Source organism: Pleurodeles waltl, chromosome 2_2 (assembly GCF_031143425.1).
Source record: "Pleurodeles waltl isolate 20211129_DDA chromosome 2_2, aPleWal1.hap1.20221129, whole genome shotgun sequence".
Taxonomy (NCBI): Eukaryota; Metazoa; Chordata; class Amphibia; order Caudata; family Salamandridae; genus Pleurodeles; species Pleurodeles waltl.
In genome coordinates this window covers 869,701,353-869,715,941 of record NC_090439.1, presented here as the reverse complement: position 1 = coordinate 869,715,941, position 14,589 = coordinate 869,701,353, and the positions used below count along the sequence as shown (strand labels likewise).

General features: G+C 42.5%; 1 protein-coding gene across 2 annotated transcripts in view; it reads left to right on the top strand.

Moving 5' to 3' along the window:
- RIDA (reactive intermediate imine deaminase A homolog) overlaps window positions 1-14,589 on the top strand; it is a 126,609-nt gene that overhangs the window by 29,834 nt on the left and 82,186 nt on the right. Inside the window, exon 2 of one of the 2 annotated variants that reach the window (XM_069220533.1) lies at window positions 438-530. The exons of the other annotated variant lie outside the window; for it this stretch is intronic. Coding sequence (XP_069076634.1) covers window positions 469-530 — 62 coding nt within the window. The 5' untranslated portion in view covers window positions 438-468. The remainder of the gene's footprint in view (window positions 1-437; window positions 531-14,589) is intronic. 2 annotated transcript variants of the gene reach the window in all.

Sequence of the window (14,589 nt, the reverse complement as noted above, 5' to 3'; positions counted from 1 at the left end):
CCTACCACAGAGTGTAGTCAGCTGAGGTGCCATCTAGCAGTAGGCTTCAGAGGAAATATGTTACTGAGTAAGAGATGACTCCGCAGGAGTGAGGGAGAAGGGGCGGGCGGGGGTTCTGGCCGTATGCCCCGATTAGATGCACCTCATTAGAGGTGCACATGAATGTTTTGTTAAACCGTAGATCGATATAGTGACTTTTAAAAAGTGGCGATATGACTCTGGGACGTGCTGTTTTGACTGTAGGGCATCGGTATCCCTGCAGGAAAAAAAAGATTCGAGGACCCTGGATGTGATTCTGAGTTGCACTGGCTGACCACTAGAGATGCACGCGGGAAATGTAGGTTTTAGGGGGAAAGACGTGGCTTGGTTAATTTGTAACACACCGAGTGTGTTTTAGCTTAAAGGTTACCTGCAAACTTTAAACATCCATTTTTCAGAGAGTAAGTTTGAAGACGTCCTCTGCCAACCATGTCTACCACGAGGAAAATTGTCAGTACGCCGAAAGCGCCTGTTATGAAAGGCATTTACAGGTAATATATATACGAGCTATACTTTTATTGTGACCCATTAGTTGAGGCTGTTGTGAGTGTTGAGCAGCGTGACCGGTGAAAAGATGGGACAGTGAAAGGCGGTAAAATTGTACATATATATTGTGCCCTGCGCCTAATTATACAATTTACATTTTAACGGCCCTTCATTTTCATATATTGATTTTTGAACGCATATTAAATGAACGGGGTTAAATTAAACTTGCTCGTAATTTCTGCAGATGTAGCATATGGACTGTAACAACATGATTTCCCCCCCCCCCCCTTTGTGGCTAAAGTAATGATTAATACCCGGGATTATACGATCGATGCACTCAAGATAATCATTGGCCAGTTGGTTTAATAATCACACAGACGTGATTCTGCTGTTTTGAACATGAAATATGCATAATTGTGCGTTTCTATATTTCCCTTTTCTTCATACATTTTTTAAAGAATACCTGCACTTAGGGCATCCGTACTTTTTTTTTTTTTAATGATTTCAAGGGGGGAGTGGGAAGTGACCCGGTTAAGCTGCCAGCGTGTTTTTTTTTTTTTTGGTCTGTTTTTTTTTTTCTTTGCTGCTTACAGTTACAGTATGAGTTTTGGGGTTTAGAACTGTGACCAGCAGAACAAATTAACTTTTACTTGCTAAATATGGGTACCTACCGAAGTTGTTGAGCACCGTAGCAACTGTTTTTTTTTAAAGCTCTTGACATTGGAAACCAATCCCTAAATGCAAATGATTTTTTTAGGGTGATCCGGCAATCGTATTCATTTGCATAGCACGCAGCCTTTAGCAACAGTAAGTATTGCTCGGGTTCTCGTTCGCCGACCTCTGCCTCCCGGTAGCCCAGTTTTTGAAAAGCTGCTTGTCACCGTCAGCTTCCTCTTAAGGGAGTATAGCGCGTTAAGCAGCCAAAATTAACCGTCTCAAGTTCGTTGTTGCAACATAGGCTCCTGACAGGCCCTGGATTCGGTATCTCCAGAGGTCAAGGTCCCTGCACTAACCTTTGTACCAGGAATGCCGGGGGCGTTGTCGCGGGATATCGAATCCACAGACCAGTGTGCATCGAGTGTACAAGGGGAGGGAAAGTTTATTACAATCCTACGTCTTTTTGTTTTTTTACATCGTGACTATTGTACTATAATTACAATATTTCCTTCCGCTGAAAAAAGACTGCTCTGTGCCTCGTGTAATTAAGTTGAAAATGTGATTTTTCTAATGTTTGTTTGTACCTCATTGCTTTTAATTCATGATTTATTTAGGGCTGCCTAGACCTAGTACTCATAATCTCCCAAAAGAAAGTGTGTGTGTCTGCGCGATTTATAGTTTGTTACCTTAGGGCACGAGTTATAGTTACTTAAGGTAATTAACAGATGAATTTCTGTAATCTTGTACGTGAAAAATTGGAGCCGAAGTATAATGTTCCTTTAACTTTTTTTTTAAAGTATATAAACATATAGATTTATATATATATACATGTAGATCCCAGCACTAGGGTTCATCTTTCTCTTTACGGGCATTTCGTTGTGCTGGCTTTCTTATGAAAATTCCTATGCACTTCATGGACAGCGGAGTTATAATGCTTTGCAGTGAAAGTGGACGACACCACCCTTGACCTTACAGACCGACGCACCGCTAGAAACCTGTTATTTGCAGTGACTATAAATAGCAAAAACCTTGCTATTACGCACTGTAAAGAAAACTACTTATTTTGTTGACCCTACGGATCTCTACTCCATTTAATGACTTTGGGTTTCTGGCCTGCTGCAGGTGCCATAACATCTTGGCTTTCTCGTCAGCGTGGCTCCAGCTGGCTGTCAGTGTGTGGACCCTCGGAGTAATGTCTGCAGGGTCCTACCTAGCTGTGAGGTTCTGGGCTCCCCAGTTTCAATGATAGTGTGGTATTGCCCTGTTTAGGTGCCTTAAAATCTTTGTTTCGGTGCCACCGTGGTTCTACCGTGCTGTCAGTATGTGGCCCATCTGTGTAATGTCAGCAGCGTTCTGGGAAGCGGTCAGATTCTGGGCTCCTCAGTTTTAAAGAGTTGCTACTAGCGAGTGGGGCCTGTAGTTGTAATGATTGTGAACATTGGGGTTGGTTCTCAATGATCACATTCATTACAGCAATGGCACAACTAGTGAAATTCCGTTATAATAACTAGACTGGCGTTCTGCGTGCTACCACGTTTGCAGCCATGGGGAGTTATTAGAGTTGTGGCACATGAGTAGGCCTGGCCCTGTCACCGCACAGCAGCTTCAGTGGTTGTGTTGTACCCTGTGCTGATTGGAACACAGGGTGGCAACCTCCCTTCAGGTTATCCCAACGCATTCTGTGCTTTGTTGTCTTGAATTATTTCAGCTGACCCAATTAAACTAACTCACCAACGTTAGTGATTTGTAGATGAAAAGTTCAGAACTGGTGAATCTGCCTGTAATGACCTGGGATGAGGTGGCCCTCCTACTTGTGACACCACGACTGACTGAAGGGGTCACACCTGATGTGGAGGAACTTAGTACTTGTGATAGCGTCTAGATCAGTGATTCTTAACCTTTTGACTTCTCTGGACCCCTCCACCTAATCATTTTAGGAATCCGCCGATCCACACTGTCATTAATGGAAGCTGAAGACCACAGCAAACACAATTTTGGTGATTTGAACCTCAAAACAAAACATAAGCATACAGAAACAAACATTCATCAAACAAAAATGCAAATGAGGAAATGTTAAATTTAATTCACAAATATAACAAATCAAAATTTTTGTTTTAATGTGAAGGTTGGGACTTTTTTCTAAATTCAACTGAGGCCACCGGACTCCATACTATATTGTTTGATGCATTTGCACTTCTCCCACAAATCGATCTGAGGACACCAACTTCATCCAGTTTCACATTCCTTCACGTTTTCAGAAAGTTTATTTTTTCAGTTTTGCTATTTTATTTATTTTCACTTTATTAATCTGTTCATAATATTTCTTTTTATAAACAATCACAGACTCCCTGGTTAGATACTGTGGACTCCTGGTGGTCCCCGGACCTCAGGCACTATGGGCTAGGTGATGTGTCCTGCCCGAATTTCCATATAAACATTTCCCTACCTCCCTCAGTAAGTCTTCCTCCGATCATGGTATGCAGAATGTTGCATGCCGTGGGAGGAATCACGTGCTCGGTAAGGCCTCAGCCCTTCCTTTCCAGAATAAAAGGTAGGAGGAGTTTATTGGTCCTCTAAGCAGCATTCCTTGTGTAGGCAATGGCCATGCGAATACACTTACCCCAGGTGGACTGGTAGAGCTTATTGTTTGCAGATACTTTGGTACGTTGATCTAGAGGGTCTTGGGAGCCAGTCGTAAGAACCTGAATTTTTTTCTGTCACTGGGAGGAAGCCAGTGGAGCCGAAGTTCCACCAGCTGTAGGCACCCAGAGAAAATATCCAGCTAGGCCTGACCACTGAGCCCTGCTTTTAGGGCTGCGTGGTTGACTGCCCCTTAACCCACCTGGCCCAGAGAACACTTCTTTTTTTTAATTTAATTTTTTAATTTTTTTTATTGAAGATGCACAGTGTACAAATACCAAAGCAGAAAGAAGGCTGAATAAATACAATGAATACATTAAATAAATACACATCATTACATAAATTCATTTCATCAATCTACAGCAGACATCAAGACCACTGAGAGGGGGCGTATGAAATAGCCTGTTCACGACCATTAGAATACAAATAAAGTGCCAAAGTTGAGCATAATTAAATAAATGAATAGATCCCCTACGAGCCTGATTCAATTATTGCCTAGCCACTGTGCAAACGGGGCCCAGATAGCTTCACCCAACCGTCTACGCCCGCGGCCCTTACACGCATAAGCGCCCATCTCTAAATAAAACAATGAGCACATCCGAGCCAGCCAATGGTTAAAAGTTGGTGGAGTTGACTCCAACCAATCAGATGCAATACAGCAGCGGGCCACAGACATGGCTAGAAACAAAAACCTCTGTGAATATTCTGGGGATACCACTCCATCAGTTCCAAGTAATACTAATTGCGGTGAAATTACCACCTCCCGATGGGTTAGCCTAGTTAAAAAGTTAGCCATATCAGTAAAAAAATTCATGTAGCCTGCTGCACTTAAAAAACATATGTACCAGGTCGGCCGATACACTCTTACATCTGGGACACACCACCCCCCTTGAGCTGCCCCAATTAAATAGCTTAGCGGGAGTGTAATATAAGTGAAAAATAGTCTTATAATGTTGGGCTTGTGGCCCAGCAGATAATATAAAACGCAGTGCCATATCTAAAGAAGTACGTACTGCCACTTCAGAAGCTCCAATATTCTGAGCCCACCTCTCCGCCTGTTTACTCAAGTCATCTGGCATTAAGTTCAAGAAGAGCGGATAAAGCTAGCAAACCCGCCATCTAGTGGAGTTATGAAGAACCTCCATAACTGGGATTCTATCCCCCACCTGGCCAGATGCTGATCTAAAATTTACCCCCCAAAAATGTCTAATTTGCAAATATTTAAAAAAATCCTTGGTGTTTAATGAAAATTCACTTGTCAGTTCTTCAAAAGATTTAAGGTGGGTATTCCCATAGAAATCACTAATACACCGAACACCAAGCTGTGCCCACCTGGTACAGTATTCATCCTTAAAAATGTCAGGAAGTACCGACAAATTCAAAATTAGGGTGTAAAAATTGATCCAGCCGATTCCAATTTTTTTTTTTAACATTGGTCCAGACCTTAAATGCAGCCCAGACAGTCTTGAACTTAACTTTTTTAAAGTAACTGGGCTCCACTGTTCTCAAGAAAGCTGCATTGGCATGACTTCCGCAAATCATATTATATATAGTAGGACAAATTTCGCCAAAATCTCGATTATCAGCCTGTCGATTAATTAATGGTTGGATATATTGCAGTGCAGATACCCAGTAATAAAAAAGAAAATGAGGGGCCGCCCACCCCCCCCCCTCTCTCTGGGTAGCACTAAATACTTATATGCCCGCCGTACTTTTTTAAAAGACCAGATAAAACTAGTCGCTAAACTCTCCATATGCTTAAACCATTCTTTGTTAAATTCCAGCGGGATAGTGCGGAAAAAATATAGGACGCTAGGTAAAAAAATCATTTTAATAAGATTGCATCTACCAATAATTGTTAAATGCAAATTGTTCATATGATGCAACTCTTTCCTGGTTTTAGCTAAGACAGGAGCCAGATTGCTCTCTACTATCAAGTCCAAATTAACCGACAATCTGACACCTAGATAGGTCACTTGATTGGCCCTCCTGTTGTCTTCAATAATGGCCCACTCATTGCCCAATATTTGGCATTTACTCCTATTTAATGCATAGCCTGAGATTTGCCCAAACTCCGCAGCTAGTTTCTCTATTTGTTCGATCGCCTTCCCTGGTTCAGGAGTAGTGACGGCTATGTCATCAGCATATGCCAAAATTTTAAACCTGCCCTCCGCCATTACCATAGGCGAGATCAATGTACTTTGCAATAACTTCTGAATCAAGGGGTCTATATAGAGTGCAAACAATAAAGGGGAGCAGGGGCAACCCTGACTAGTTCCTCTTGTAATATAGAAGGGTTCTGAAATTGCCCCGGCTAATTGAATTCGAGCAAGGGGCTTCTGATATAAACCTTGTATAGCCTTAATAAAACCAGCCCCTATATTAACTTTACTGAGCACTGTCCATAAGTATTTCCAATTGACCCAATCAAAAGCCTTTTCGGCATCTAATAATAATAATGCCATAGGGGCCGCCATAGCCTGAGATGCATCTAACATGGTGATAACACGCCTAACATGATCGGCGGTCCCCCGCCCGGGAATAAACCCATGTTGCCAAGGGGAAACAAGCCCACCAATAACTCGGCTAAGCCTAGCCGCAAGGATTTTGGCATACCATTTGGCATCCGCGTTTATCAATGAGCTAGGTCGGTAGGAGCCTGGTAAAAGTGGGTTCTTCTCTTTTTAAAAAAATATAACAATGTTAGCCTCAGCCATGAGCCCGGCGCCCGCTCTCCAGCCTGTACTGACATAAAAAGTGCCATGATATCATCCTTCAATTCCTCAAAAAACGTTTTAAAGAATTCTATTGGGATCATATCAGGGCCAGTGGCTTTCCCATTAGATGTAGCAGTTAGAGCCGAGATAATCTCATCCAACTCAATGGGGGCAGTCAACTGACAGCCCTCCTCTTGCGATAACTTTGGGCACGACATATCACTCAAATACTGAGCAATCTTTTAGTCTCTCTCATCCGAGAAGAGATTTTCCTGCTGGTACAATGCGGAATAATATTCTTTAAACACCTGTAATACTAACGTATCTCCATACACAATCTGCCCCAGCCTATCTTTAATTGCCAAAATGGCACTCCGAGCCGCCTTTTGTCTAGTCTTATATGCAAGCACCTTGCCCACCCTCTCACTAAACTCATAACATTCCTGCGTACGAATCTGGGCTTTAATGATGTCTTGGTCTAAATACAACTGAATGATCTTGGCCTTCATGACCGTCATCTTATCCAAAATATCTTGTATTGGAGCATTATTCCTTGCAAGCACCACTATCTGACTCTCCAAAGAAGCCAATTCAGTCTGGGCCGCAGATATAGCTAGGTGCCGTTGTTTCTCCCGCCTAAGGGCGTAGCTCAGAGTTTCCCCGCGGATAGCAGCCTTTAAAGCATCCCATAACATCCCCGGTGGAGCCGTACCCCTGTTAAAACCCCAAAACTCAGTTAGCCATACTTTCATCCGTGACACATAAACTGAGTCAAGCAGCAAGCCCCGGTCAAAAGACCAGGGTCTCAGATGTCGCTCCTTGCGTAAGTCAGAGAGTTGTACTACCAAGGGATTATGGTCAGATATGACCCTAGGGAATTTTTCCACCAGAATTCCTTCGCATAACGATGAAGACAGAAAAAAGTTGTCTAACCGGACAGACTTTCGGTGGGGGTATGAAAAGAAAGTGTAACCAGGATCCATAGGCATACAATGCTGCCATGCATCCACAAGACCATCAGTCTGCAGCAACATTTGTAAGGCGTGAAACACCTTCGGCTTTCGTCCGACGTATGAACCCTGATTCTGTAAGGGGATATTAGTCTCAGTATGTATATTAAAATCCCCACATACAATAAGCGGTAAGGCCCAGAACGCAAGTTCAGTATTCAACATATTAATACCAGCCGGATCATCAACATTAGAGCCATAGATAGAACACACAGTAAAATTTGATTGTCCCATAGCACACTCTATTATCACCCATCGGCCCATGTTATCAACCTTTTTCTTGACCACCTTAAGAAAATCTCGCCGTGTAAGTACTGCAACCCCTCTAGTGTTCGTATTTTGGGTGGTGTATGCGACTAATTGGAAACCAGGAAAATCCAACAAATACTTTTTAGCCGGGGTAACATGCGTTTCTTGCAAACAAATTATATCTGCCCTTAATGTTCTAAGCTCATGAGTGGCAAGACGTCTTTTCTTAGAATCATTTAGTCCACATATATTTAAGGTGGCTACCCGTAAAACATTACGGTCCCCCATTGAAAACTGTAACAAATACACCCAAACTTACATCTTGTTTCATCATACACCTAATAATCTCCTGTGCCTTCAAATACATATTTCTGTGCATCTCCCATGCAAAACCTACCCAACCCCAACCCACCCCACCAATCACCTCCCCACCCACAAAAGGAAACCCTACCTCCCACCCACCCCCCACCCAACCAAATGAGGCTTCCAGACTGTAGTCTGTAAGATGTACAAGCAGCCCTCCCCCCTTGAAGGGCTCCTGCAGCGACTCCTAGATTAAGCAAATTGACTAACCAAAGAAAAATTGTTTCCCCTAAAAGACTAGACCCCCACAAACCAACCATTTGAATAAGAGCACCCCTCCTCCTCTTCTGCTCTTCCCAGGCTACCCACCTCTATCACCCGCCCCTTTCATTTTTCCTTTTCTTTTTTTAAATAAGCCCTGCTTTTTTTTTTTTTTTTTAACCATGTATCAACCATGTATCAACAGTTAAGTCAAAGACTGCAAGTACTCCTTGGCTTTGATCTCGGATGCAAACACTCGTATCATCCCATTATATATAGTCTTAAGTCGAGCCGGGGACAGTAAATAGGCTTCCGCTCCCTTCTCCTGGAAGGGGCTAATCAATTGTCTCAAACGCCATCGTCTCTCTACCGTAGCATGGCAGAAGTCGGGGCGGGAGAAGAATGTACAGCCCTCACAGCTAATCCTAGCATCAGGGCGGGCTTTCTCAAAAACTATTTGGCGCAACAGATAATTGCCAAAATAGACTATAAAGGCCCTAGGCTGTTGCTGGGCTGTTCCACTTGCTCCTGTTAATGGTTGATTCCTCAGACGTAGTGGAAACCGATGGGCTCTCTGTATTTCTTTCTCCCAGTCCCATCCAGTCTGCTCCAGGAGTGCTGCTTTAAGCAATCTAATTATAAAGGCTCTTGAGTCCTGCCCTTCTACACCTTCTTGTATCCCAATTAAGCGCAAGTTGTTACGACGTTGCCGGTTTTCAAAGCCCTCTACTTTCCACTGAATATCAGAGAGTTGACTCTCATGCATAGCAGCTTGTTTTGTCACTGCACCCAAATCTGATTCCAGTGCGTCCGCCCGGCACTCGATAGCAACAATCCGCTCCCCAATTTCAGAGCATGTCTTCGCAACCTTACTGATTGCCACTTGTAGTTGCTTCGTGGCCACCCTGGCTTTCTTGCTGTCCCTCTGCGTTTGCCTATGCTGTGACATGATGGTCTGATAAATAAGGTGCAGAGAAGGGGAAGGGGGCACAGACTCTACATTCAGAACATTAACCTCTGTTTGAGCTGGAGCCACTGAAAGATCACCCATACTATGCAGCAGTTGTTGTGTTTCTGTGTAGTCCCAGGACATAGCTCTCGTCCTAGACACCTTCTTCTTTTTTTTTCCCCTCTTCTCACTGCACTCACCAGCTTTGTCTAGTCTTGTTATCTCAGTCTGCTTTGATTGGCGTTTGACTGTGGTACCCCTCAACACAGAAATAGGGGTTAAAGGCGCTGTAGAACTATCACAACTATCACAAGTCTCTGAGTCTATGGAGGGGCAGGTGCTGTCCTCATCCGAGTCTTGAGATTGATCCGACAGGGAAAAAAAATTCTCCCCAACTTCACCCTGAGCTAATAGGTCCACTCTACCCTGCCGGTAATCACGGATCGCCTCCAGAGTACAAGCCGGAGCTGACGGGTCGGTGCTTGGCAATAAGCATACTGCTGCTGCTGCTACTTGCTCGCAGTACCGTGCCCCTGACACTACTTCTTGCGCCAGCCCTACATTGCTTTGAGACCCAGGGGCATATAACGGCATATAACTGCAGGACAATTTCCCCCTCAGATGCAGCTGCAAGCCCATTACCCCCTACCAGAGAACACTTCTGATGGAGCTTCACACACTCTTTCTAGGCACATATTGATTAGTTTATGAGGAAAAATAATCCTCCTTGCTCCTGCAACAGATTTGCGGTATTTAAATATATTATGCATTTCTCAAGAGAACTGCCTTTAAAAGCTATTTAAAACAATGTGATCGGAAAATGTGATGTAAAAGGAATTGTTTGACCTAGTTTTGAATAAGACAAGCATTGCAACATCAATAGTCCTATTTTTATTGTGCTAATGCATACAGATACACACAAATGTTGTTTGCATTAGTTAGCACCTGAAAGCCAGGCCTTTTTGTTTTGCCAATGCTTATCTAACTATTGAATTTGAGTGCTGCCCTACATCTAATGTGAAGTCGTTATATATTTTTCGCATTCACCGGTGAGCTGCCCTCTGGTAATAAGATGTCTGTGTGAAGAACGCAGTCACACAGTGAGGGGTGGGAGTTGTGAATGCATATTTTTCATCAGTAATCATGCTGAGGCTATGCCATGCAATAACAGTATCTGCTTATCATGAGGACGAAATCCTGTGTAATCTAGAGCGAGAAGTGTGACGGGGAGGCATGATGTGTACCTCGGCAGGTTAATTATGGTGTAAGATGTGAGTAGGTTAGAATTCTGCTTCTAGGCTGACCAAGAGCTCACGAACTGAGCTGTTTTTCCTACTGGGAGTGGCGGTAGCAACTTAAAGTCCTACACAGAGGTGGTGGGGTGAACGAGTATTAATATACCCCTTCCAGCAAGAACAATGGGGGCAAAATGAGTACCACATTCTTAACGCCTGGAGACCAGTGAATTGTCATCGAGCAGATACAGAGCTGGAGATGATGTAGAGGCGACCACATCCCGGGATGTGTGAAGAATTTGTGGGTTCTGCCTTTGTGCTGAGTCATCTCTTTATCTACTGTAGTCTTGAATGTAGATCGCAACGTAAAGTTTTCTCCGTGTTTCTTTTTAATTTTCTAGTTGCATTGCCGGGGCAGCAATAATCTTAAGCTTTACACAGGCGTCTGCATGTCCGTGTTTCAGATTGTTTATTGAGACCTACGTGAACTGATGCACCTTCTCTGGACCCATCCAAGGTGAAGGACTAGGTTAAAGTTTAGGGAACCGACTTGGGCAGGTCATTCCAGATCATCTATCTTTTTCATTCTTAGCGCTAATGCTGCCATTAAGCCGGCTTCTAAGCACTCCCATTTCGGGCAGGGTAAGGTAACTGAGGTACAGTGTGAGAGGTCATTGCTTTCTCTGCTCGCTAGCTTGCACACTGTGCAACGTAAGTTTAGTCTCTCTTCTTAAAACTTGAATGCAGATCTTTGCAATTATATATCCAACCTCCCGGAACCCATCTACTCCAGCGTCCTCTGCCTTGGATTGGTCTGCTGAAAACCAGGCATCTTCCCAGGTTCTCAAACAAAGAAGCTCCTGTTTCATCTGCTGGGTGAAACTGCTCAAACCCTCCTGACATGGGTGTAAGGCAGTGGTGCTGGTGTGGACTCATTTGTTACTCCACTGCTTTGTATCACTGTTCCTGCCACATGTAAACTATGTGCAAACTGTTGACATCTTTCATGCTTAGTACTTTGTTTTGTGGACTTCGTTTAGTCTGCATGCCTAACCAAAAAAAAACCCTAACCTCATTTATCAAACACGCTTCCCTCATCACTGTAGATCTCGGAAATGCTGTCCCTTGATTAGGGAACTTTATTCACGTTAATGTAAGTTGGGTGGTAGGGATGTTGCCGACCCTTTCCACAAACTATGCCAGAAGCCTAAACATCTTTGTTATGGGAATTAACCCGCAGCTGTACATGGTCATGTAGTACTTGGATGGCCTATTCTGATATACTCTGTTTAGGTGCCTAAGAGTGTTTCTTTCTAGTTCATGCATGTCAGGTTATTAGGAATTAATAATAAAGAGTAGGATTCTGGCTGCTTGATTCACATACATCGGTTGATTGATGGGAGCCATAATTTTGATCTTGGATTACAAGCGTGGTGCAGGGCCCTTTACTCATAATAACAGACGTCTCACTTGGTCACTCAGATTTTGCGAGCCCATACAAGCTCATCCCACAAGGGCTAAGCCATAGTAAATCGTGCACTGCAAGCTGCTCTCATATGTGATCTATTCATAATTCTATTTTTTGGATGACTTCCATAGTGCCAATGGAGGTCTTAATTAAATCCAGACATTCACATAGTCCCTGATCTGATGCTGCAACATTGAAAACCTATACAAGACAAGGGGAAACCCTGTAACTCTACCCTGCCCAGGGTAAATATAACTCAATCGAGAAGAAAGGATGGCAGGTAGAGATCAATTAAATCTTAAATTAAATTAAAGGAACAGAACTATATTCTGTTGCTATTGAGTTTATTTCTTCCTCAATTTTATTATAAACAAATTTTAGCTTGCCAAAACGAATCTGTGGTGGTATCTAACAAATGTGCATAACAGTGATGACTCTAACACAAAATATTTACACAAAATATTACTTCACACAAACACCTCAAATTTGCAGTAAAAATTTACAATAAAAACCGCCTTACGGTAATGCCCTATATACTTAAGTAGTGGTCACTGTTCACACTTCACATGTGATCCACTGTCATATGCTAAGGAGTGGGCTTTTTCATACAAACGCTTATCAACGTATTGTGTATTTCTTTCACACAAGCGTGATAAGTGTGCAATTCAAGTCTTTCCAAAATAGTCCAATGTTTATCAAGCCCAATGCACTTGCAATGCAAAGAAGTCTACGCGTTTCGGCCTCTTAATTTAAGGCCTCATCAGGACTGGAGGAGGGCAACGGTAGTTCTAGAAAAACAATAAAAAAAAGACAAAAAATACTTACAAACATTCATTCAACCATATACTTAATAAATAGAAAACAAGGTGTATAATACATGCCTACAGGAAAACGGTGTTAAATTCAGCTTATAAATATTCCTAATATTCAAAATATTCAAAATATTAAAAACAGTGTGAGCTCAGTTGAGTAGTGGCTATCACTATCCACATAATCGCCAGATCATTTCATAACTGGCTGATATCGAGTACTAGACTCTTGTTAGAATAAACGTTATTTTCATTCTCAATCTATATTCCATTAACAATATACAGCCACCGTGCCTTTACCTTAATAATAAGGACCCCGAAAGAAAGAGATCTTATGAATCTTCTGTTGGTTTTTAATAAGGTGGACCCAGCTGTTTACGAGTAGTCGTCTGGAGCCATTAAGACGCTGTCCTTCCCGGTTTGCTACCATGGAAAATAGAAACTGACATCAACATAAATGCCGTCGAGTTACAATTAAATTGAACTCTCCATTTGAAATAACGCCCAACCGAATCTAGGGGAGCTCTCATCTTCCCGTCTCCATTACTTCGAGGAATCGAGTACACGTTTCGGCGCGTCTACTGACGACCGCGTCTTCCGTGTATGGAGCGTTACTAGGCAACGCCACGCACTAAACCCGTGCTGGCGTCACACCAAGTAACGCTCCATTCCGCCGGAAACCCGTCAGGTTCGGGTCGAATGTCGGCGTATTACTCATTCTAATCACCGCGGACATCTTGCAGCAGGGTGAACTAAGGGCCAAGGAAAGGTGAAAGCGCCCTTACTGTAAATGTAAATGTACTCAGCCATTCTGTGAACTCATGGTTTACTACTGTATTCAACAAAGCGAATGGCTGCATAGATGTAAATTAAAGTTATGGCTTGAAGCATGAAAAATGTATGGAAAAATTATGACTAAATTAAATTAATGGAAAAATTGAGAAAGAAAACGCCTTGCTGATATATTAAAGGCAACTAAAATTGAACTGCTCACTTTTGTAATTATCAAATAAACTATCACCAGTTAGTCTTTGCTCTTCAATTTTACTGCCAAAGGCAATCTTTGGGGGACATCTTGGACTCCTCAGAAATGTTGAAAAGCCCAAAAAAATAGAACAATATACATACTATTTCTTTGACCATCAAGTCTGCAAAAATACATATCAATCACAGAGTAACCTATTATATTCGATGTCATATACAGTGTAATGCATTTTCGATTTATAAATTCACTTAATTAGTGACCACATTTCGTCATCATCATTTAGTCCGGTTCTTGCAGTTTGGAATCTCTCAATTAATCTTGCTTCCGTTCTTAATAGTTTTTTTGTCGTTGTTAGTGCATCCGGTGTAGGTTGTATTGCCAGTAATACTGTCCACCAGATGTCTTCAGCTGTATGCATACATTCCTGGAAATGCTCCACTAGTGGAGCTCCTTTGACTCCACATTTGATTCTCGAACGATGTTGAAGAATCCTAGTTTTGATTGGTTGTGAAGTCTGACCAATATACGCTTTCCCACATGAGCACAAGATACAATAGATCACATTTTTCGTGTTACAATTAGTGAAATCTTTCTGTACGTGTATTTTGCCATTTATTTTAACCTCTTTGGTATCTTGTGTGTACTGACATGCCACACATTTGCCGCATTTGTAATGCCCTTGAATCACTGGCAGTTGTAGTAGGGTTCTCAGATCTTTCTTTCTTGCAGTTTGTGTCTGTGCTGCCTTCACCCATTGGTTTCTTAAACTCTGTCCCTTCTT